Source organism: Tenrec ecaudatus, chromosome 13, assembly GCF_050624435.1.
Source record: "Tenrec ecaudatus isolate mTenEca1 chromosome 13, mTenEca1.hap1, whole genome shotgun sequence".
Taxonomy (NCBI): Eukaryota; Metazoa; Chordata; class Mammalia; order Afrosoricida; family Tenrecidae; genus Tenrec; species Tenrec ecaudatus.
The window spans coordinates 76,944,161-76,969,624 of NC_134542.1; the positions used below are offsets into that span (position 1 = coordinate 76,944,161).

Sequence of the window (25,464 nt, forward strand, 5' to 3'; positions counted from 1 at the left end):
AAAAACAGAACAGGATAGTAAAGGAAAATGAAGGTTAATGAATAACAGATGAATAACTATGCTTTCAAGTACTAAGCACAGTCTTCTGGAGGAAAGACTTTCATTTCAAGTCAAGAGCTCAGTTCTTTCACCCCATGTACGGCATGGGCGAGTCAATTAGTTTAGTTAGCCTTTTCGTTCTTCCAGATTTCACTTGATCTTAGCCCAAAGGCTGAGAAGTGATATCTTCCAACTCTCTGTACCGTATATACTCAAGTATAAGCCGACCTAAATATCAGCTGAGGCATCTAATTTTACCACAAAAACTGCACTAAAAAATTTGCTGTAAAAAAAAAGTGCTGAAAAACTCAGCTTTAACACAAGTATATAAGGTAATTGGCCCTGAAATACCAAGTATTTATTGACTCTGGGTTGTCTGCCTAACTTCTTTATGTTTTATTTATATATTCAACACATATTTAGGTAACATTTCATCTTTCCAAAGATCCACTCAATATCCCAAGAAACCAATTACATTATAAAACGACTCCTTTTTAAGCCTCCATGTTCAAGTCTTTTGGGTAAAGACCTAGGATTGGAATTACTGGGTCATGCTTATATGGTCACTCACTGCTAGCATGTCAGTTTGGACTCCTGGTGACCCAATTTGTCAGCATAGAACTGCCCTTGTGGGGCAGTAAAGCTTTAAGGGAACAGGAAGTCTCTCATCTTTCTCCCAAGGAGCAGCTGGTGGGTCTGAAATGCTGACCTAGTTAGCAGGCCGACTGGTAACCCACTGTGCACCAGGCTGCTGTACTGGCAGGGTCGTCCTATACTCTTGGTTTTTTGAGGTGCTGCCATACTTCCACAGAAAGGAGACCTGTACAACAATGTTCATTGCAGCATTCTTCACAATAACCAAAGTGCGGAAACAACCTAAATGTCCATCAACAGATAAGTCAATAAAGGAAATGCGGTCCACAAATACCCTGGAATACTACTCGGCAGTAAGAGACATCATCTTGGCACCATGCTACAGTATGGATGGACTTTTAAGACTATCCTGAAGGAAATACACCAGTTACAAAAGGACAGATACTGTACGACCTCGCTGCAATGTAGGGAATTGGTGAACTCACTTTTCTAACCATAGCCTTGGTCACTCCCACCAAAGCAACCGTTTCCTGGTGGGTCTGTGTAAGGAATGACCGGGGAAGAATCTGATAGGATTCAGTTGTAGGTGCATGTTAGCAAGATCATTTGTGGTTGGCTGCATATAAAATGGACTATCTCAGAAGCGAAACAGAAAGGGAGATCTCCCTCACAGCAAGAGAGAAGAACCAACAGTAGAATGTGTCCTTTGGACCCGTGGTTTCTACCCATTGAACCTCCTTGATGCAGGAAACAGCTTTGACATCTGAGAAGTTCCGGAAGAGCAGCAACAGAAACAGGAGCCAGAGCAGGAGATAGAGCACGGATCGTCCAAGTCCACAGAGCAAGTAAAGCTGAGGGCTTTGGAGAAGGAGACTGACTTGTGGAGTAGGGTGACTATGGGCACTTAATTGGGAGAGCCAGGTTTGCTGACCATGGAGCTGGAGCTGGAACTAGGTGCCTTCACATTGACCCTTAGAATGGAGTGGCATGCCCTTTGGGGATTTATCAGCAACCCTGAGGGGCTTTGCAATGTTTCTGGAACGAATAACTGTTTCCTGGGCATTTCCCACCTAAATTGTAACCTGATAACTTTCATAATAAGCTGCATAATCTTGAGCATTGTCTGTGATTCTCTGTGACAACTGCAATTAATTATCGAACACAGTCACAGAAGTAAGAGTGTCGTGGAAGGGACTGTTGGTGTCAGAATAGGGTAAAATGAAGGGAAGGTGGCCAAGTGAAGACCAGACCATCAATTACTTATATGTAAGTTCCACTTGAATCTGAAGAAAATTATATCCATGAGGACCAAAGTAATACTTCAAATAGCCTCTACCAGCTTCTAGAGGCCATCTTAAGAAAAATTTGGTTCACTGAGCACTACTGGCTGGAGACCAGTTGAGATGGAGGATAGCATCAGTAACACTATCGAGGAAGAGGGCAAACTATCTTCAAAAGTCAAGAAAGACAGAGAAGTCCAAAATGGAGGTCAGAAGAGAATTTGAAACTGACTCTGGAACTCAGAGGAGCTGGTGTGAATAGAAGAAACGATGAAGTAAACCAGCTAATTAGAAGATCCAAAGACAGTTTGAAAAGACAAAATATTATGAAACATGCAACGACATGGGGTTCAAAAACTTAAAAGGAAGATTATACTTGGTACTTCCCAAGCTAAAAGAACTGAGGAAACACTCAAGCATTGACTTGCAATATTGTATTATATGAGCAAAATATTGAATGGTACAGAAATCATAAAAAGATATATCAGGAAGACAGAGTCGGTGTCCCTAAAAGAATTGGTCAACGTTTAGCCATTTCAAGAGGTGTAGCCTATGATCAAAAGGAGTGATGTTGATGTTAAGAAATCCAAGCTACACTGAAGGCATTGGCAAGAACAAGGCTGGGGATTGACAGATTGCTGACTGAGATGTTTCCACAAATGGGGGCGATGCAGGCAATGCCCACTCATTTATGCCAAGAAATCAGGAAGACACTTAACAAGGCAACTGCTGGGAGAGATTCGTATTTGTGCCCATTTCAAAGAAAAGCCGTGTAACAGAATGGAGAAAGTATCAAACTGAAGCTTAAATATAAAATGCAATTAAAGTTTATACTGGAAAAAACTGCTGAAACTATTTTTTTTCCCAAGTTGCCATGGTAGATCAACCAAGAACTGCCAGAAGTTCAAGTTAGATCCCTGAGGATGTGGAACTAAGGCATCACTCTAAGTGTCAGATGGATCTTGGTAAAAACAGAGAATAACAGAAAGGTGTTCATTCGCCTGTGTTTCACTGATTTTCCAAAAGTGTTTGATTATGTGTATCATAACAAATTATTGGTAACATTTTGAAGAATGGGAATTCCAAAACATTTTAATTTTGTTCTTATGCAACCTCACAGAGACCAAGAAATAGGGAATATTTGGGTTTGGTTGTATCCTTTCACTCTTATTTAATCTGTATGCTGAGTAAATAATTCAAGAAACTGAAGAATATGAAGAACGCAGCATGGGGACTGAGGGAAGACGGGAAGACTCGGGAACAACCGACAATATACAAATGACACAGACCTGCTTTCTGAAAATGGAGAGGCCTTGTGAAACCGAGGCTGATCAAGGATGACAGCCTTCAGTATGGATTATTACTCAGCATAGAGAAAATGAAAGTCCAATAAGGAACATCATGGTAAATGGAATAAACATTAATGTTGCCAGGAATCTCATTCTACTTGAACTAACCACCCATGGCCCTGCAAGCAGGGGTCATGAGATTAAAGGACATCTTGCACGGGGCAGGTCTGCCATAAAAGACCTCTTTAAGTTTTAAAATGCAAAGATATTACTTTGGGACTGAAGGATGCTTGGTCCCAACCATGTTCTTTTCAGTTGCTCATATGCATGAAAAAGCTGAAAATAAATTAATGCCTTTGAATTATAGTGCGCATGGAGTATATTAAACGTGCCATGAACTCTGGAAGAATAAATGTATATATCTGGAAAGAAGTATAGCCAGACCGCTCCTTTGAAGAAATGGTGGCAAGAATTTACCTCCCATTCTTTGTGCAAGCGGTCAGGAGGGACCAGTCCTGTCATTGAAGAAAAGCATCATGGGGGTGAAAAACAAGGTCAATGAAAAGAGGAAGACCCTCAGCTCAATGGAATGACACAGCAGCTGCACCAATCAGCTCTGATGTAGCAACAATTTTGCAGAAGCGTCACGCTTAGGCAATGTTACATTCTGCCGTCAGTATGAATGGGAACTGATTTGATGGCTCCTACCAACAGCCTGGGAATGTGTGACTAGTAGCCTACATAAACTACTGAGAGACCAGACACACTGGATGTCGCCCAGCTACCGCCACTGAACATTTTCATTAAACTTTCCAAAGATGAAATCTAATTTATAAAAAAAAGAAAGAATGTAGAACAGAAATTCAAATTGGCATAGATCTAGACTCTCTGTAGTCATGGATGGTGGGTGCACCCTGAAATGATTGTTCTGAGAAAATCTTTTAACCTTCAACCAAATACATCCCTGAAGTCATTTCAAAGCTGAACAGCAATTTGTCTGACCTAGTAATAAAGATATGTCTGGAACAGTATGCTCATCTTAATTATGCCTGACAGATGGGAGTTTTCCTGAAGTCCCTACTTTTGCCCCATGCTGATCTAACAAACCTTTGTAGTCTTTACCTTATGTTGTCTCCGCAGCATCTGACACTGTGAACCCATTCTCCAATCCTGCTTGAATACCTTTCTCCTGGCATCTTACATTTCACCCTTCCTATGTTCCTTCTATCCCTATTAATTTCCTGATTCCTTCACAGAATCATTATTTTCTAAACCAGCCCATTAGTTGTCATGAGTTTCTTAGATATGACCCTGCGTCCTCTTCTCTTTGCATGAAAATATCATACTTTTCCCTAGGCAATTTCATTTATGGTTTAATTATTACACCTTCATGCAGAAGAATGAAAATGTCCATCTTTGTCCCAGAGTCCCTGAGTTTCAGCCAGTTATATATAACTATTAAACCATCAACCTGAAATCTCAAAGGCCACTCAACTCAACATTTCCTAAGTTGAATTCAGAGTTTCTCATGGAATAAATGATACTGCCATCCAAGCAATTGCAAATTTCCACAAACCAGGTAGTGAAGAACCATCTTTATTTTACACTGCCCATCAGCTCTGGCAGCAAGCCTTATTTTTGCAACTTCAACTAGATCTCCATGGATTCTTCCAACTCAGTCTCCCTTGGTTCACTTCTCTCCCTCTCCGTAGCCACAACCCAGACCAAGCTGCCAGCATCTACCAGCTGCCACGCTGGCAGCCTTCCCCAACTCCCTGCCTCACATCGAGCTTTCACACCTTCATCGTCCTGTGCTGTTGTTTGTTTTTCTAAATGCCATTGGTTGATATCATCCAAGTTAAAGACCCTTTAAAGGTTTCCCATTCCCAAGATAGGGAATCCCAATTTCAGTTTGCCACTACTCATCCCTTCTATTACCACACCTCCACCTATTAGTCCCTCTCTTTTGCACCTTTTATTCCAGCTGTGCTGCAGGATGTGTTTGCGTGAGTAATCAATGTTGCTTTCCCCACCGATTGTAAACTACATGAAGTTGATCGCCATCACAATTGACTCAATGGCAGTGAGTTGGGTTTTTGTTTTAGAGGGGAGGTTCAGTGCTTGCTGCTTAAAAGATGTGCAACGAATTTTAAAAGAATGACTTCATGCTGTGGAATTTAAATGTCTTCTGTTTGATTCTCTCCTCACTTTTGCATTCTTATCTTCTTTCCTTGGCTCTCTCTTCTCCCCTCTCTTAGTTTCTCCCTCCAGCCCATCGCCTACTAGCTTCAATTACATTGCCCTTTCTTCCATGTTATACATCTGTTTTTCTCTTTCCTGTTCCATAAATTGAATAGACGTGCCCTGTTCCCAACCACCACCACCCACACACACATTCCCCTTTTTAATCCGTCAAAATTATCTTTCTTTCCCTCACACCCCTTCTCTAGGGTTGGATCCAGCATGAACTCTTCCTTGGTCTCCTTAGATGTGTAGGTTGTCTTCCTTTTGGAAGTTGGTGCAGTGCTTTCTGCTCCTCTGACTTGGTCAAAATCTGCCTTGTATTGCAGTTACAAGGGTGCACGCCCAATTTCTCTACCAACATGTAGCTTCCTTTAAGAGATAACTCTGTAAATATTTGCTGGATGGGCTAATTGGTGAATCCTTTGGCTGACTGTGCAAAATGCGCCCCTTGTAGAGAGGTGATCACTTATGGCTGCGTTGTCCTTGCTATTTCCCTGTGTGTCTCGTCCAAGTTCAGAACCATTACTGTCAAGCTGTTCTTCTGTAGAGTTCATCTAAATCCTCCCTTTCCTGAAGTTAATCTCCTATTTTGATCTGGCTGGAAATGAAGAACAGCTTGACAATGTTATCTATATAATAATGCTCCCATACGGTTGGAGATTTTTTAAATCTCCTTTCAATCTTGTTCAGTTTCTTCATTCTCAAGATAAATAATCTAGTGTTTTTATCTTCTGATAAGGCCCTGAGAGCATGTCACAATGTATATTGTGCTCATGCAACTAGACATTTTGATTGATTCTGAAAATGTGCTCTTTAATCACAGGCTCAGTCTAGTAGACCTATTTTATACCAAGTGTGCATGGGAAGGGACTGGCCTCCCTGCCGTGTTTTGAAGTTTCCTGGTGTGTCAGTGTGTTAGCATGATTTGTTAAATGGGAAAACACAATTAGCTCCAGAGATCCAGCGCCTAAAAGCCTTTCCAAAGTCTTTAGGACTCCTGGTGCTGCAAGGGAGGTTTAAATTCGCGGAAAGCAATTTAGTCGCTGCCGCCCTCATCGAGTGCTCTAAAGGTGGTCACTTGTGCTGCACCTGTGATGTAGAGTCAGGCTTGAGAAAAGCCAACATATAAGAAATTATGAAGAACAGCAAACTCTGGGAGGATCACTGAGATATATAAATTGCAAGTTTCCCAGAGAATACCTTACCTTTGAGTTGGTTTGCCGCTCACATGAAAGAAGATCTTGAAGGCGGACATCAAAGAGCATTGTCCACTGTGAATCCAATATCAAAGGCAAAGAAAACCAGAGAATGTCCATGTAGATGGCAGTGGAGACAGGACGAGGTTGAGTCATGTATCGGTACTCTCTACCTTATTTTTAGTGTACTTTAACAGTATGGCTTGCATTCCCTGCCCCTTCCAGTCATGTCTCCCACATGGAGCTAAGAGAAGTATATTCAGAAAGAGAAAGTTATATATATATACATAATATATATATACACATAAAATCTACACACTGGCTTGAACAAAATACATGCTTCACCAGTTTGATCACATCTCAAAGTGAATGAATTAATGAAACTACTTCGCCATCTTGTGCTCTGCATTTCATAAGGAAACAAATGCCATTCCTTATAGGATGGACGCTCAGATCAGGAGTGAACTTAAGAACACCTTGGCTTTGTATTTTCCAGTATTTCTTTGTCCTTCCTAAGAGTCTCTCATGAGGGAGCTCAGGATCTCTCCTATTGCAAGAAGAGATGCCGCATTTCTGAGATGGAAATAAAATATTATCAATATCAATAGAAAATGGAGAATAAAAATGATACTTCCATGAACAACTGGTAGCCATAGGCTATATTAAGGTGGGTGGGTAGAAGAAAGTCAAATTTGCATAGCTATCTGAAACACTGAAAAAAAACAGTCTTTTTAAGTCCTCTTCAAAAATAAATTGTGCTTATTTCGACATGTACCAAAACATTCCATTGAGTTATGGGAATGTGACTTTCTTTAATATTTTGAGTATGTTTTATAATATACATTATATATAGTACAACAGCATGTATAATGACATGATTAGTGTGTGAAGCTGGGTTGTCTAGAGAAGCAAATCTAGTGACATATATGTATAAGAAAGAGCCTTTTATTAAGCAATAATTATATATCAAAAAGACATCTCAGCCCAATGCACCTCAAGTCCATAAGCCTGATGCTGGTGTGTAAATCCCTGGTCATACTCATGTGGCTGCAGGCCGGCAACTTCATTTCACAAGCTAGTGGGTGCAGTCACGTAGATCTAATGGTGGTAGAAACATGACAGGTGGCCAACAGCTCTCAGGTTCAGGTGGCCCACATGTGGCCACCCATGGAGGCAGAGTCCCGGTGGGCAGGATAGCAAAGGGGCAGAGAGACAGGGAGGTTCCCAGATCCTCTACTTTTAAGAAGGCCACACCCCTAAGGAGGCATCCTCAGGCTGTGACCTGATTGACAGGTTGGATTCCACTGCTATATTTCCTGAAAACTAAAGTTGATATAAAAGCATCCAACTGCCATGATATGTATACAGGCATGTATACCCACTTGCATGTTTTTTACTTAGAGGGCTTGTGTGATCAAATATTTGAAGAATTTTCTCAGCTCATTCCACAGAAAGAAAATAAAGAGTTATAATAGTTATTAATGACCACATTAGAGGGATGTGTACTTTTGGCTGACAAAAATACAATGAAGACAACAATGGAACTGATCCAAAACGGGCTTTCATTAATTTGGCAACAGATCCTTGTGGTAGTTACATAATCTCATGTCAACTTGAAGTATAGGGGTGGAGTCTAGCCTGTCAATCATGTCACAGACTAAGGGTGCCGCCTGTGGGCGTGACCTCCTCATAAGGAGGGTCCTGGGAACCACCCCCTCTCTCTCTGCCTTCCCCTTCCTGCTGAGGAACCCTGGAGGTACATCCACTGTGAATGTATCCACAAGACTTCCCACCCCCCAGCTGGTGATCTTCCTCCATTCTGCATCACTGCATGTGGCTGCATGAGTCTGAAGAGGGATTTATGGACTAGTATCAGACTTATGGACTAGTATCAGATTTATGGACTTGATGGGGACTGGGGATGGGATCTTGCTTGATATATAATTACTTCTTGATACAAAGATCTCCATTACACATACATGAGTGTCCCTAGATTCGTTTTTCTAACAAAATTCTTGAGTGCCTACCAAAGGGAAATGCTCCCAGTTTTCAACAATATTTTAATTCTAGTTTTGAAAGGTTTTTACTAATCTCTCACACTAGAAAAATCTTCATTATTTGACAAGAACACAAATAGCAGTCTATTCTGAATGATAATTAGTATCTATATACCTACCATTTTCTGTACATTTTCTAGATAATTAAGCAGGTGAAATAAGTTTCTGATGAATTTTGCAGATTTTCACTTTCCTTTTGCTGCACAGGTGGGGAGGGGGCAACTAATGAAGTCCCTGGGCCAGTTTAGGATGAGCACTGATCAGACTGTTACCCCAAGGTTGCAATCAACTCAGTGGCAGTTTCTATAGTGGAATTTAGACCTACCTTGTGCCACTTGCTGTATATTTTCTAGAGAATTAAGAGGTGAAGTAAAGGTGTCTGGAAAAAAGGACAGCAGACTTCAGCTTTCCTGGTTCTGTGTCAAATGCTGATAGAGAAAAAGAAAAATTGGAAGAAAGAACTGTTTACGCAAATTGGCTTTGTTACTTGGAAACTCCCCAAATATAGTGAAAATTTATGAAGCAGTGTGCCTGATGATGCTAAGAGAAAGCATATTTGTACATTTTCGGAACTAAAGCATGAAGATCACCTTCAGGTATTGAAAGAGGCGGGCCACAGAAAGTATGGAAATCCTCCCAGAGGCGGGCCACAGAAAGTATGGAAATCCTCCCAGAAAAAGCGGGATTAGCTTTGGTACCTTCTCCCACTTATCATCAGACTCGCCAAGAGTGTGAGAATGCTTACGACCGTCCTTCCCTTCCTCACTTCTTTCTTCTACTCCCTCTTCCAGGAACATAAAACCCAAAGGTCAAGTATAATCCAGCAATCAAAATATGTTTACAGCACGGAAAAAACAGGTATGAGTGTTAGGCTGAGTTGACTAGAGAAACAAATCCAGGGACACTCATCTGTATAGAAGAATGAGTTTTATATCAAGAAACAATTCTATTTCAAGAAGACATCCCAACCCTGTCCATCTCATGTCCACAAGTCTAGTACTTGTCGATAAATCCCTCTTCTGACTCATGCGATCCCATGCAATGATGCAGAATGCAGGAAGATCACCGGCTGGTGGGTGCAGAGTTGTGTGGATCCAAGGTTGCTGGAAACACGGCAGGGCTCCAACAGCACTCAGGGTCTGTGACACCGTCCCAGCAGGCAGGAAAGCAAGGGGACAGTTGGGGGAGGTTCCCAAGGTCTTCCTTATAAGAAGGCGGCACTCCAAGGCAGCAGCATCAGGCAGGTTGCTTTCTACCCATACGGTCTTATACACCTTCAGGCTGGCATACCATCACCTGACTTCTTCAGTAGACTTCTGTTTCTTTAGCAAAATGAACCTTGGTCAGAAAATGAAGAGAACAATGAGCTTGTCCTTTCTGATATGGAAATATGTTTACTTTCTTGGTTGGAAAACTTAAAAAACAATCCTCAGAGCTCAGTACGTTCAGTCACTGTGGTGGATATATGATTGCCATAAATATCATTATAAATAACAAAGAAAATGTCAAGTGGCCAAAATAAAATAAAATCCCCAAATCCACGCACAATACAAACCATGTTAAAGACATCCTTGTACAACGAAAAGGCATGGAAATCAAAGTGAAAGTCCTTCCAGCATGCTCTGCTGTTGAGCCGATTGAGCCAGGCATGTGAAAAAATCCACATAATTTTTATTTAAATGGACACTATCATATATCAGTTATCTTTCAACAGGAAAAAAATAATTCCATACTCCAGAAAATAGAATAGAAACATCTTGAACTCATCACATAGTGTATTTCAAAAACAGCAACGGCAAAACACCGTAATATCGGCTTAGTTATTTCATATGCCAGTCAAAAGTCAGCAAGCTTTGAAAATGTTTCTTTAAAACAGAATAGCTTTGATTAAAGGAAGTAGTCGAGACACAAAGCATTAATTGTATTTTTCTAAGTGAGGCTGCTCTAAAGAGCCTTGGTGGTGCCATCAGTGATGCAGTGAACTGCCAGCTCCAAGGCCAGGACTTCAACCCACCAGCAGCTCCACAGGAGAAAGGGGAATCTGCCGGCTTCATCAAGATTTACAGCCATACGCTTCCTTTCTACAGGCTGGCTGGGAGGCAGAATTGATTCAATGGCAGTGGGTCTGGGGTTATTTTTTTAAGGGTGATGTCAACATTTAAACACTTCTACTAATCAATATGTGGAGTGTGTAAGTCTACTCAGAAGCACCTCAAAGAAAGGCAATCAATCGACTTCCAAGAAATCAGTCATTGAGATTCTCTGGTGCACGGTTCATCTCTGGCACAGACAGGTCTTTGGAAGTCAGAATTGACTTGGCAGTGGGTTTGGTTTAAAGTGCAATTTTATTAAATCATTTACATTACTCTCTCTCTCTCTACATATATATAGATAGATATAGATATATCCTCCCTAATCATAAGTAACAATTGTGTATTTTTGTTACTCATTCTAATGATCTAAGTGCATCTCTGCTTTTAGTTCTTGAAAAAAATTTTATGTCTAATATATTTCCATAGCAAAATGTCCACTTAGACTCCTTTCAACATCCGTTGTTACTATAGAGGGCCTGAGAGCTCTTGATCTCAAATGAAGAAACACCCCACTTTCCAGTGAAATGAATGTTTTAATGTACCTGTCGGAGAATCTCTCATCTCGTCTCAAGATCATTGCCAGTAGGAAATCTAAAACTGAAGTGCTGAGAGATCCTATTAAATGCATCTCTTTGCCCATGGGTTATATCTATCTGTTGAGTCTGGCGAATAAAAATGGTAATGAATCTGAGTGGAAGACCCTAGAGAAGCGAGAGGGAGCACATGACTCTGTGCACAGGTTGTTTGAAATAGCAAGATGTGATGTTATCACTCTTTCTATGGGTCAGATGTTATTGCTCACTACATCAGGACACCCTTATTCCGTGTTCTTGGATTCCTCCTTCCCCAGAGAGATGCGCACAAAGCAAATTACAATTGTGCCTTAAGAAAAGCGGGGAAGAGATGAATTCAGCAAGCCTATAAAAACAAGGTCACGTGGAGACGATGAAGACTTTCCATCACCTGAATCAAAAAACAAAGGAGGGAAAATTAAACAAGCAATCATTGCTCTTCCTAAAGTGATAGCATTGGGAAGGATTATGCAATTTCGGTTAATGGTATCAATGAGAGGCCTCCTCAGATAACTGAGAATACAATTTCAGCATAAACTATAGTTAGTATTTAGGAAAAAATTAGTAGTACTGAATCCTGTTTGCATACTATTTTGAAAGCCATATCTACTTCTACTTTAAAGGAATACTGGTGGTGCCGTGGACTAGACTTCGGCCTACTATAAGCACAACTCAGTGGTTCGAACCCCTGAGGCTCCTATAAAGATGTACAATCTTAGAAGGTCTGTATATAATTCAGAATCACCTTGATGGCAGACCAGACTTGATGGTACACGGGTTCAAGTCTGTGCTTCTAAGCAAAGGGCTGGTTGTTGGAATCAAATCATTAACTTCAGGGAAGAAAAGACCTGATGGTCTCCTCCTATTAAGATCTGCTGTTAAAGGTGGTAAGTCAGTTTGGGGTCAACAGAAGCCCTGTGTCCAACAGAACAAAAGACTGCCCAGTTTGGTACCATCCTCACAATCGCTGCTGTGCCTGAGCCCATTGTGGCAGTCACTGTGTCCATCATCTCATGAAATGCCTTCCTCGTTTTCATTGACCTTCTACTTTATCCGTACATGACATTCTCCAGGAACTGATGTCTCCTGTCTAAAGCACATGAGTTGAAGTCTCACCGTGCTTCATCTTCTAAGAAGCATTCTGGCTGTCCTTCTTACAAAACAAATTATGTAATCCGTGTGGCAATCCAGAGTATATGCAATGTTCTTCCCCAACACCATAATTCAAAAGTACCACAGCCTAGGAAATCCTATGAGGCAGTTCTAGTCTGTCTTAAAGGGTTGTAATAAATCAGAATTGACTTGATAACAACAATACTATTTAATAACTCAGTTTAATGAGGAAAGGGCAGAAATGGATTAGTCCAACCTCTAGAGATACCTAAAAGCAATTAAGACCCAATTTGACAGCTCAGTTTCATGTTTTTAAACCTGAGAAGTTTTCATTTTTAATTTATAAGTAAAATGCTATTTCAACTTTCATTTTATATGATAGAATATGAAGCTTTAGTTTTCTGTTCTTATAGAACAGGAAAAGGCTACTTCAATGGGGCTGCAGCAAAGAATCTGTGTAGCTTGGAATTCATGAAGTGCTGGCTAATCATTGAGTGGAAATGGACACAAAAATAAATGTGTCGTTTTCTTTGAGAAAATTTTGAGAATATCTAACTTTTTATCTTTATGATTCTGCTTTACCTGAAACTTCTGCTAACGAAGTTCAAGTCTACTTATATAAAGTAATTTGCTCCGTTTTACTACTGAATTAAATAATAGTGATTGTTCCTTAACTACATTTTATAAATGCCTTTCCTAGACATGTTGTAATTCAATTAGACAATTTATGTGAACTGGTGAATCTTGTATCTCAGCATCCATAATCAAGCCTTCAGTAGCAAAGACAAACACTCACATAGGGATTAGGCAGACCATGTGAAAGGACTTAAAACTCAACAGAGGACCCAGCCACTCACTCAAGGCAAAGAGCCAGATAATGGTATTGAACCAATGGTTTTAAAGGAAACCAAGTGAAAAATAGGGCTCCAGACATACCAGTTGAAATGGTTTAACAAACTGACGCAATACTGAAGTACTCACTAGTCTATGCCAAGAAATTTGGAAGACCAATTGACAGGAAGAGATCCATATTGTGCTCATTATGGAAAAAGGTGACCCAACAGAATGTGGAAATTATTAAATAACATGATTAATATCACATACAAGTAAAATATGGCTGAAGATAGTTCCAAAAATAGTGGCAGCTGTACATTGACAAGAAGACGCCAGAAATTAAAATGGGATTCAAAGAGGATGTGGGATAATGGCTATCATTGCTGGCGTCAAATGGGTCTTAGATGAAAGCAGAGAATACAAGAAAGATGTTTACTTGTGTTTTATTGACTATACAAAGACATAAAACTGTGTAGAAACTGACAAGCTATAATGTCTTAATTAATGTTCTGTATTTTCCCTCGATTGTGTTCTAATATTCATTTTAATTGCTGCCCAGAAACTCGGACAAAATTCATGATTAAAGGGTTATTAAGGAAGTTAACAAGCAAGAAATGCTCAGTACACGGCTATTCATCAGCATGTGTTACAAAGTTCTTTCAAGTCTGCTCATAAATGCCCATGGGGGCCTATCACTCCACTGTAAACCTCAACTTGAAGGTGTTCAACTCCAACTTCTGATCTGCAAACCCATTCCTTGAGCGAAACACCCAAAGTACCCCACCCCAGGAAGTCTCAGCCAGAGCTCCACTTCCATGGCCCTACAATCCAATTTTCCCTATTTAATTAAGTAGCCAGAGGCACCAAGCTGCGTAAGTCAGCCTCCTGCACCAAAGCACTCTGGGCTGGGAAGTCCCTCACTCTGTTCCATGCTCTGGCTACTGGGCCTGCTGCTGTTCCCTGATGGTATAGCAAGCTGTCTTCTACATCCAGGAGGTTCACTGCACTGCCATCTCAGGTATAGAGGATGAGCGCCACTCCTGGCTTTTGCTAGTAATGAAATCCCTCTTCCTGCCTCTGGGGGGCGGGGGGCTCATTGTAAACACAGCAGAATACCATTCCAGAAAATCCTGGTTGAAATTGCACACCGGTACATCTTATCAGGTGGTTGCTATAATGCGCGCACAAGCTCACTGGCCCCTTTAACTTTCAGGCCCAGAATGGAGTTTTGCTCCTTGGCACAGACTTACCTGCTTTAATAATCCAATGGCAAACTGCTTGCTCAACATTTTCAAAAGCCAGACTTTTTCTCTTCAGGTCTTGCTTTCAAATGTAAAACTCCTGTTCTCTCAAGAGTTCTAGGTGGGCCTCAGATTTACTTTCTAAGCCCATTCATCCACTTTCTTTTCATAAGTTAAATATGCGAACTCCCCTTTTAGCATATCTAATCAAATATAGAATAAAGGCTGATACACAAGATCTTGTAATCATGATTGATCTCCTATATTACAATATAGGAAAAATATTGGTTGGAGAAAGAGTGAGTGTCAGTGCAGCCAAATAAACATGCAACCCAGAGCCTTTTAGATAATATCTAACTACAATGATCTCTCCATCCCTGGGCTGTCTTACGTCCATATGTCCTAGGGACTCTGACAGGATGGTTCCAGAATGTATTGACCTCCAATTAATCAGCCAGGATTTTTCCCAGGCCACTCCAGAAACGGTTTCTTTCTCCTCTCAGTTGTAGTATGTAGTTACTTCAACCATTGTAAGTAATAGTAACTGAAACAGTGTGGTCTGCTTCACAGCCTCCACTAAGGTGAAAACTCAATTTCGTCCCATTCCAATTGTTAGCAGATAATTTCTCAAAAATAAAACGACAGCCACAGATGTTTGAAATCTAGTATTACTATATATCAGTAATAGTAATAATAATATATATAATTTGAAATCTAGTACTACTATATATCAGTAATAGTAATAATATATAATTTATATATATAATAATAATACTATATCTCATATAAGGGAGTATGGTTTTGAGGGCCACATTTAGTATAACTCCCAAACTATTAATTACATCACAAAGAATGGGAATTTTAGAACAATTTGAAAATTGCACTCATACCGAATATGTACACAAAGAGAAATCACGTGAACAGAACAGGCACTACTGCATGATTTTGCATCAGAATATGGGTGAATTGGGCTGTGTTCTTTTACCGTATTTATTAATCTATGTACTCATAGAATAATCCAAGAAGCTAGATTAAATGAAGACAAACTCAGAGAAAGAATTGGGACAACAGAATCATTAACAACATGCACTATGCAGATGACACAATTTTGCTTGTTCAAAGTGAGGAGGATTTGGTGATGAAATTCAAGGATTACAGCCTTCAGCATGGATTGCAACTCAATGTAAATAAAATAAAAAGATCCTCACAACCAGCCAATATCACCACCATAAATATATGGAGAAAATCACATAGTGCATTTGAAAGATTTGCTGCACAAGACTTTTTGAAGTGTTAAAGAACAAAGATGTCACCTGATTGAAGCCATGGTATTTCCCATGATTTCATATGTGCATGAAATTGGGCAATGAATAAGAAATATGGGAGAAGAATTGATGCATATTGAATTATTTGAATGCTGACAGTACCGCGGACTACTGATGAACAAATAAAGTCAGAAACAAATACAGTCAGACCACTCCTTGGAAGAACAGATGGCAAAACTTCCTCTCACACACTTTGGGCGTGTTATAAGGAGACACCAGTTCCTGGGAAAGGACCTCAGGCTTGGGAAAGCAGAGGATCAGCGAAGACAAGGAAGACCGTTAACCAGATGGAGTGACACAGGGATTGTAAGCACAGAAAAACTGAAAACTGGTATGTGTGGCCTGAAAGAAAGCCCGAGTTCACAGAGTAACAGAGCTGCTACTGCTACCCTAAGGATGCCTACGTTATCATATTGATAGAATTCCCAACATCGCAAGCTATCTGGAAGTCATGTGAGGGCATTGTTTGGGAAGGCATGCCATCTTTCCATTTGGGCAGGGATATATGGGCTTGATATGGCTTCATTTTTCTCAATGTATTTCAACAGAAATTAAGGGGATATGAGTAGGAATGATTAAGGTTATGGGATGGTAGGTCAAGGAATATAAAAATGGTTCAGTCCTAGTTTATGGATATGGGTCCACTAAACAGATCATCTTCTTTCAGTGTTTTAGCTACAGGGATGTGATGGTTAGATTTTATGTCAACTTTATATACCTGTGTGAAGGTCGGGGTACATTCTAATCTACCAATCAGGTCACATCCTGGTGACATCTCCTTGGGGGTATGGCCTATTCTAGGAGACATGCATGGAGAACTTGTCCTCGCTGCTTATCTGGGTCCTGGGTCTCACTTCTGGCACTGTGTGTGAGTCTGGGTACTTCAGAGAAACAAATCCACAGCAACTCGTGTATAAGAGAGAGTTTTATGTAAAGGTTAAGTGTGCATCAAGAAAGCATCCCAAACCAGTGCTGCCCAAGCCCACAAGTCCAACATTAGCCCATTAACCCATATGTTCAACACCAGTCCACAAAGTCCTCCTCCATCTCACAAAACAGACACAATGATGCCAGCTTCAGGAGGAAAGCCAAGTCAGTGAATGTGTAAGCATCTCCGTGCTGGCAGGGATCTCCACACGGCTGCTCCAGCACCCAGGGCTGCATCAGAGTAGGTCCATGTGGCTTCTCTTCAGGGATGTCTTGCAGGAAGTGAACCTTGCCAGCTGAAGCAGGGAACTGGTTAAGACAGCTGCACCCTGGTGCGACCATCAGAAAGCAAGAGACCCGAGAACTAGAAAGGCGAGGCTAACTGATCCATTTATCCCTCTGCCCTTCAATTAACCCCACATGTGTTTATCGACCAGGTTGGCACAAAAAACTAACTCAGAGTGGCACCTCAAGTGGCCCACCAAGCCCAGAAGCTCTTGGTGCCCCGCCATATTCCTATAGACCTTGGGTCTATGGGAGTCAGCATCCACCAGCCTTTGATCTCTCAGCTACCCACTTTGCCTTCCAGCTTCATCTAGCAATAGCTGGGTGAGGTTGAAGAACCACCAGCTAGAATCTGACCCATGTATTTGAATGGGTCTGGGATCGGCCACTTGCTTGACATAAAATTATTTCTTGACATAAATTATTGCTTGACATAAAATTCTTTCTTTATATCAAGTTCGTTCTGTATTAGTTTCACTGGATTTGTTTCTCTAAAAAACTCAGCCTAACACAACTTGGTACTGGAAGTGGGGCTTTAGAGAAACAACTCATAAGAATGGAGAGTGAGTGGAATGCATCTTTGATCTCTGACTTTTGGCATTCAAGTAGAGTTGAATCTTACTTCACCTTTATTTATGTAGCCAGAGGTCAGGTATGACCTCCAGGTAGTTTTCGAATACCTCCAAATTCATAGGAATATGGGGCTATGTGAGGGAAACAAGGGAAGGGAAGGGGAGGTTAAACTTTTGGCGCAAGCATGGTGTAAACTACAACCACTTATTGAGTGCCCTATAGCAAAGAGCCATTTTGTTTAAATTAAATGGCTCCAGGAAGTCAACAGGGCCAAGTCATATGCATATGAGTGAGATAGTTTAAGAGGACACTGGACTTGAATGTTTTTAAATTACTTATATGATCTAGTGGTTTTTGGATTATATTGATTTTCCCTACCTACTGTGATAGACATAATGTGTGCTAGAAACAAGTATTGGAAATTATGATTAGAGAGAGCTGGTAAGCCCACCCACTGTCAGGTTTGCTAACAACGGAATTAGAAATTTCCCAGAAGAAACAGGCTTTTGTTTTAAGTCATTATAGAATGGAAGCCATGAACATCAGGGCACTTGAGTTTGAAAAAAACATGCAGAGCCATCTAGAATTGCCCAGATGAAGGAAAAACGTGACTGATTGGGCAGTTGCCTGAGGAAGGGTCTACCTGGAAAAGTCTATGCCCATCAGAGAACCTTCTCCACCAGGACTACAAGTTAATTAAAGGGAGCCTGTGTGCAGCCTAGAATGCACTCTAGGTGACCACGTGGATTCACCTGTTGAGCAGAAGTGGGGGGAAATGCAGCAATGCAGAGACAAATTGAGCCTGGCCACTGACACCGATAGACCTGATTCTTAAGTATTAGATGGGATAGACAAGTAAGGGCTGGTTAGTCTGAAGTTTAAAGAGTTGTGTGGAACCTGAGCCTATAGCAGGACCAAGCCCAAGGGGGCTAGGGTTGATGACAATATTTGAAAGGGCCAGTTGTCCAAAGGATGGAGATGTGTGTGAATTCCCAAGCTTGCCACTGGTCCCCAATGACCTGGTTTGGAATGGCTAGGACTAAGCTGACCAGAGCCCAACAGGATGAGAAGAAAGATGCATGGTCCTATGAGTGGGAGCACATTGCACAACTTGATGGATGACTGACTCTAAGTTTGCTTTTGCTTATGGATGCAGATGCCCACATTTTCAACCAAAAGAAAGATTGTCCTCATCAAAGAACATGCTTGTCTCCTCAGTGCCCTGAGTTGATAAGGATGGAGAATTTAGAAATTGGATACCCCAAATGGGGGAGACATAAATGCAAAAGTTGGCTAGCTTATAACCTTTCAAGGGTGTCTTAGATTTTAAATAAGTAGAACACGGTAGGCTCCCTACTGCTTAGTTTTCTTTTTTCCTAATGGGTCAAGGAACATGAGTGGGGAAATATATTGATAGCTTATAGGATTCTGGTGTAGATCATTGTTCACAGCACTGCAGTTGTTGTTGTTGTTGTTGTTGTTAGGAGCCATAGAGTCCATTCTGACCCATAACAATGCTATGCACAGCAGAAAAACAACACTGGCTGATCCTGCGCCATCTTCACAAGGCCTGAGCCCATTGCTGCCACCACAGTGTCAATCATCTCCTTTGGTGTCTCCCCTCCTTTGCTACCCTCTGCTCTGCCAAACGTGTTATCCTTCCACAGGGGCTTCTCTGGTCTCTCCTGACAGTGTGCCCAACGTGTGTAAGATGAAGTCTTGCCACACTTGCCTCTAAGGAACACTTGGGCCGTACTTCTTCCAGGACATAACGGTTTGTCCTTGTAGCCGTCCATGGGACTTTCGATATTCTTCTCCAGCAGCACAATTCAAATGCAGCCACTTTTCTTCAATCTTCTTTATTCGATGTCCAACTTTCACATGCATATGAACCTATTGAAAATACTAGAATGAAAATTGGTAGGCATCAGCTATTTGTGTTTTGTTCACTTATAAAATGCAATGCATGTGCAAATGGTGCTGCTGTGTTATCAGTTGTAGGTGTTAATTGCATCCTGTTAGATGCAAATATGATTTTATTATCGCCTTTGCTTGGAAATTAGGTGTGGTTGTAGGGTTGTGCATCAATATCAAGTTGGTCCTGTGTCTCACATGTGGGGCCAGCAGGCAATGCAGCCTGCCAACCCTGGGAACTGACATGTTCCTGTGGACCATGTAGCCAAGCAACTCTGCACCCACTAACTGGCCTGTGATGTCTCATTATTCCCCCGCTCCATTCTGCTTCATCTGCTGGCAGCTGTGTGAGTCTGGAGGGCCTTGTGCTCGCATGTGACCCATGGACTTGAATTAGACAGGGCTGGGCCTCAATGTAAAATTCTTTCTTGATATAATGTTCTTTCTTACACCTATAGGAGTCACTGGCTTTGTTTCTCTAGACTACTCAGCAGAACCCGAAGGGTTATTTGGAAGTTCGACTGATTGTAGATTTTAAAAAATGACCTGAACTAAATGAAGTTCAAATTCCAGGACTGCCTTTATATACTAACAATAAGGGAGACGAGGAAACTGAAATGTTAGAGTGGATTGTTCATGTTAAGGCTCACTCATTTACCCATGAAGTGCCCAGAGGGCATACTTTTCATCACCACTGTAAGGAATAAATCTGTGCATTGAGCTCCAGTGTCCCTGGAGACTATAGATTTTACCATGGGAAATGCTTTCACTGATTTGGGAAGCGAAACTACACTGGGAGTAATTGGATCAAAGTGGTAGCGAGGTCAAAGTGGCAACATTTAATCAACAAAGAGGCCCATTGAGGGCTCCAGGGATCACAGTTCCACTCTGTCACACATGAGGTTACCAAGAGCTGGAGTGGACTCAATCGAACCCAATGTTAGTGACACTGAAGAGCATAAGATTGGTATGTGAAGAGCAAATTAGAATATTTACAACCAATTAACTTAGTGGTCAAGCAGAGAAATATGTGTCACTCAGGAATCGATGATGACTTCGACGACTGGATTTGGTTCGGTGTTCTTTCCAGAAATGATGGGAAGAAGTGTGAAATCTTAAAATAAATTACAGAATCTTCTTTTGATAGATTTAACATTAATTTATAGAAAATTAGTTATTTAATCATGATTTCACATAAAGCTGATGTTTAAACATTAATCAATTTTTACCTTGTGCTGCTTTCTGGTTTCTTATATTTTAAATTATGAATTTTTAAAACGAAATAAAGCAGTTTCATTTCTATGCCATATTGAAATGTTGGACAAAAAGATAGTTGGAATATGACCTAGAGTCACTTGAAATCAGTTAGTTGGACCTTCTATGAATAACCAAGTAAGCATAAGCAGGCAAAATTGATGGAGACACATCATAGCCATTTTTATAGAAAATTATGTACATTTTGAAGTTTTGTTGGCTAGTTTATTAGCAGAAACTGAATGGCTAATTATATTTTTTCCCTAGGATTAATGGGAAAACATCCTAGAATTTGTCCCTGAACTTTTCATGCTAAAATATGTTCTAACACAGACCTCCAGGTCAAAGTGATCCAGATGTTTTAATATGAAACAACTGCTGAGATTTAATATAAACAACTACTATGTACTATTGGTTTTAAATTAATTAAACCTAAGTAAGCCTAAGTTAATTACTGTATATCAGCTTTATATTCTTCTCAATATGTTACACTGCCTGAAATTCCAAGGTCATGATATGCATTCAATTAATGTCCACCAGGATTTTCTATAAAGAGGATTCCAATTTTGACCTTTGCAATGTGTGACTAGCCAACAGAGATGATAGGGCATGGAGGTTATAAACAAACAATAAAGCTGTTTTGTGATGACACTTTAGAATTGGAACAACTTCTCCTTAGCTTTTTAAAAAAAATTTTCTAAAGAGATACCACACCAGATTTATGTAATACAAAGGACTCATGAGCTTGTATAACTGAACTTGTAAATTATTCTACAGTGGTTAGTGTTGTTTTTCTGAGATGTGAATGCTAATACAAGGTTACTATTGTGAGATATTATTTTGTTTTAAAATGAATAATTTATTTCTTTAAGATAACCCAGAGGCACCCCCCATCAGACTCGACTAGAAAACACGCATAAAGGCCAACAGACCCTGAACTATTTATAGGCTTTCCATTTTTGTCAGTGACTTTCTTTTTGTTGTTGTTGTTATTATTTTTATTGATTTTAACATCCTTTGTTGTTTTATTTGACTTTGCCTGGTTTTTGCACTTATTAATGACCTGCTTTTCTAGCTAGATAAGATAGGTGGGATATATAATTTGGAGATAAAAGAATGGGAACAGTGGTACTGGGGTGATACAATAGAACGGGAGGTGGGAGAAAGGAAGGGTTAGGGGGAACCAACTCAGGGACAGGGAACAACAAGTGAACTAAAATCAATGGCAGGAAGGGTGTAGGATGCCTAGTGGGACTTAATCAAGGGCAATGTAGCAGCAAGGAATTACTAAACTTGAATGAAGGCTGAACATGATGGTGGGACAAGAAGAAAGTAAAAGGAAATAGAGGAAAGAACCAGGAGACAAAGGATATTTATAGAGGCCTAAATACAGTCATGTGCATATGTAAATATATATATAGATAAAATGAGAGGGAAATAGAACTATGTACTCATATCTATATGTTAAGAATTAAGGTTGCAGATGGACATTGGGCCTCGATTCAAGTACTCCCTTAACACAAGAACACTTTGTTCTAACAATCCGGCATTCTGTGATACTCATCTTCCCAACACGATGGCAGAAGACAAAATGTGTGCATAAGCAAATGTGGTGAAGTAAGCTGATGGTGCCTGGCTATCAAAAGATATAGTGTCTGGGGTCTTAAAGGTGTGAAGATAAACAAGCGGCCATCTAGTTCAGAAGCAACAAAGCCCACATGGAAGAAGCACACCATCCTGTGTGATCATGTGGTGTCGATGGAACCAGTTATCAGGCATCTAAGACCTAGAACAAAACCATACCCAAGGTGAATGGCGGGGGAGTGCAATGTCCATCTCTAGACAATTGGACATTCCTTCCCAGGGGGTCACAGGGAAGAGATGGGCCCATCAGGGTGCAGGATAGCACTGATGAAACACAAATTTCTAGTCCTTTAGAGCTTCCTTTCCCCCACTATTATGATCTCAATCGGATTAGATCAAAACATGCACACTTCTACAGATAAGATCCTGCAACACAAGGAATACAAAATAGATAAAAAAAACCCTCAGGGCCAATGATGAGAGTAGAGATACCAGGAAGATTAGGAGAAAGTGGGGGGGGGAGAGGGAATGGATTAGAAGGATAAACCTAGGACCCCCTTCCAGGGGGATGAATAAAAAAGAAGTGGGTGAGGGGCAACACAGAATGATGTAAGATATGGAAATAATCTATAATGTATCAAGGGTTGGTGAGGGCGGGGGGGAGAGAAGGGGAAGAAATGGTGAGGTGATATCAGGGGCTCAAGTGGGAAGAGAATGCTTTGAAAATGATAATGGAGGGATGTGTGCAAAGGTGCTTGACACACTGGATGAATGTATGGATTGTGATAAGAGATGTAAGAACCCCCAATAAAAGTATTTAAAAAAAAAAGACTAACTCCTTGATTACTTCAATGCAATTCTCTGACTTGTTACTTTAAGGAAATGCCTGAGCAGTAGTAATGAAGATTATTAATAAAGCACACATACTTGAAAAAAGACAGACAAAACTCCTTGGAATTGTAGATTATAGTTAGATAGATGATAGATAGATAGACAGACAGACAGACAGACAGACAGGTAGATAGATAGATAGATAGATAGATAGATAGATAGATAGATAGATAGATAGATAGATAGATAGACAGAAAGAACCTCTTTTCAAGGGCAACACTTTCCAATAGGAAGAAAAAATGAATATTTTTTTTCTGGTGGCTTTATAGAAAACTATTTTAAAGTGATTCAAAGAGCATCCTTATAAAAAGCATGTTATATATGCAACTTGATAGTGTCATATGCGTATATTCACACATTTGATTATCTTCTTCAAAATAATGTTCCTTTGATAGATTTTGGCAAAGAAAACAGTACAAACGATCCTGAAGATTCTGTAGATACATTAAGACATTATCAGAGTTCCAAGAAACCATTTGAAGAAAAGCAAAGCAGATCATCATCCTTCATCTCTTCCGTGGATGATGATCCAAAGCCCCTCTTCTCGGGACTAGTGGATCCCCCTCCGGGAAGAGGGAAAGCGGCTGGGCTGGCTTTTGAAGAAACAGTGCCTACCTCAGGAAGAATGCACACAGATGAGAGAGGGCACTCCTGCAAAGGTAATCGAATCTGGGTTCTCCTTAGGGCTGATAAAAAAGGTGACTTTCAACGCTACTGATACATGGCTGTCTAATCCTTTGCAATTCCACAACATGCTCACATGATCCCAGAATGAGTGGTAATTCCCCGTCAGTGATCACCTGGGAGTTTCTTGTGGGCTTTTAGATTTAATATACTGCCATGTTTTGCTTTGTTTTTCTAATATGGTGATGTTCTTGCAGTGATTTCGATGGGGAATCTGATCAGTGAGCGTCAAAGCGTGAATTCTCTTATACATATTCTCTACTTCCTTCTCTTGTCCAACCCTATAACTTTATAGCATGAAAAGACAATAAATGCTAAAAAAAAGAATTTCTATTAACTAAAAATTATGAGAAAAGAAATCATGTATGATTCAACAAATTTGAACAATATTTAACATCTCTACCAAAAGGAATCCCCAAATGTATGGGTTTTGTTATAGAATATATTCATGAGATGAGGATTAATGCTTGATTTTTGTCCTCAGATTTGACACGAAAGCAGCAGTCCTCAACCTGTGGGTCGAGGTGCGACCCCTTTTGGGATTCGAATGACCCCTTTCACAGGGCTCGCCCGATTCATAATAGTTACAAAATTACAGTGATGAAGTAGCAACGAAAATGATGTTATGGTTGGGGAGTCCCCACCACAAGCAGAACTGTATGAAAGGGTCACGGCAGTAGGAAGGATGAGAACCACTGCTCTAAAAGATGGCAAATTGAGGGAAACTTGAAGAACAGTTAATGCAGCACAACAGGAGTTAGACAGATCTAGCGAGCGAGGTTTGCGATTGAGCATGTCCCTTGCTAATAAGGAGCCCTGGGGGCACAGGGAGCTAAGCACTGGTCTGCTAACCTCACAGTCCGTGGCGAACCACTCCGCGAGAGAGGAGACTGTTCCGCTGGAGATTCAGTCTTGCAAAGGCTGTTTAGAGTCACTGTGAGTCTTAATCCACCCAAAGGCACTGGGTTTTCAAGAGCAGGTCTTGATCAGGCTACTTAGATTCCAATCCGAACTCTTGTCATTTGCTCCCTTTTTAGCTTGGTATCAATTGCTTCAATGATCCCATTAAGCTTTAATTTGCAGGTCTTTCAAATAGGCATAGTAATATCCTCTAACCAATTAGTTATTTGTGATAGTTAAATTATTTAATAGGGTAAATTACTTTTCCTAAAATAAATCATCTAACTCCATTTACTCAAGTGTTATTTTCTCAACTGTTCTGTTTTCCTCTCAGTGTTTTAATTATTTAATATATCCACGAATATATAAAAATCTAGAGATGAAGAAGGTAGAGCAAAATATCAAAAGAACATAACAAAAAATTAAGCTAAACGGCAAGGTGGGGGAGGCTAGTAAAATGTGTGCGGCACTGAGGAAGTAAATATTCTCTCTCATCATCACTGTTATTTGAAGGTGCTACTAAAGACTTTCTGAAATGTAAACTGTGATGTTTTCCCAAGGACGCTTTTCCCATC

At 40.5% G+C, this 25,464-nt stretch overlaps 1 protein-coding gene across 1 annotated transcript in view; it reads left to right on the forward strand.

Moving 5' to 3' along the window:
- The window catches only part of KCNH7 (potassium voltage-gated channel subfamily H member 7), a 503,315-nt gene that overhangs the window by 464,981 nt on the left and 12,870 nt on the right, over window positions 1–25,464 (forward strand). Inside the window, exon 13 of the mRNA XM_075529404.1 lies at window positions 23,713–23,964. Within this exon, the coding sequence (XP_075385519.1) occupies window positions 23,713–23,964 (252 nt within the window). The remainder of the gene's footprint in view (window positions 1–23,712; window positions 23,965–25,464) is intronic.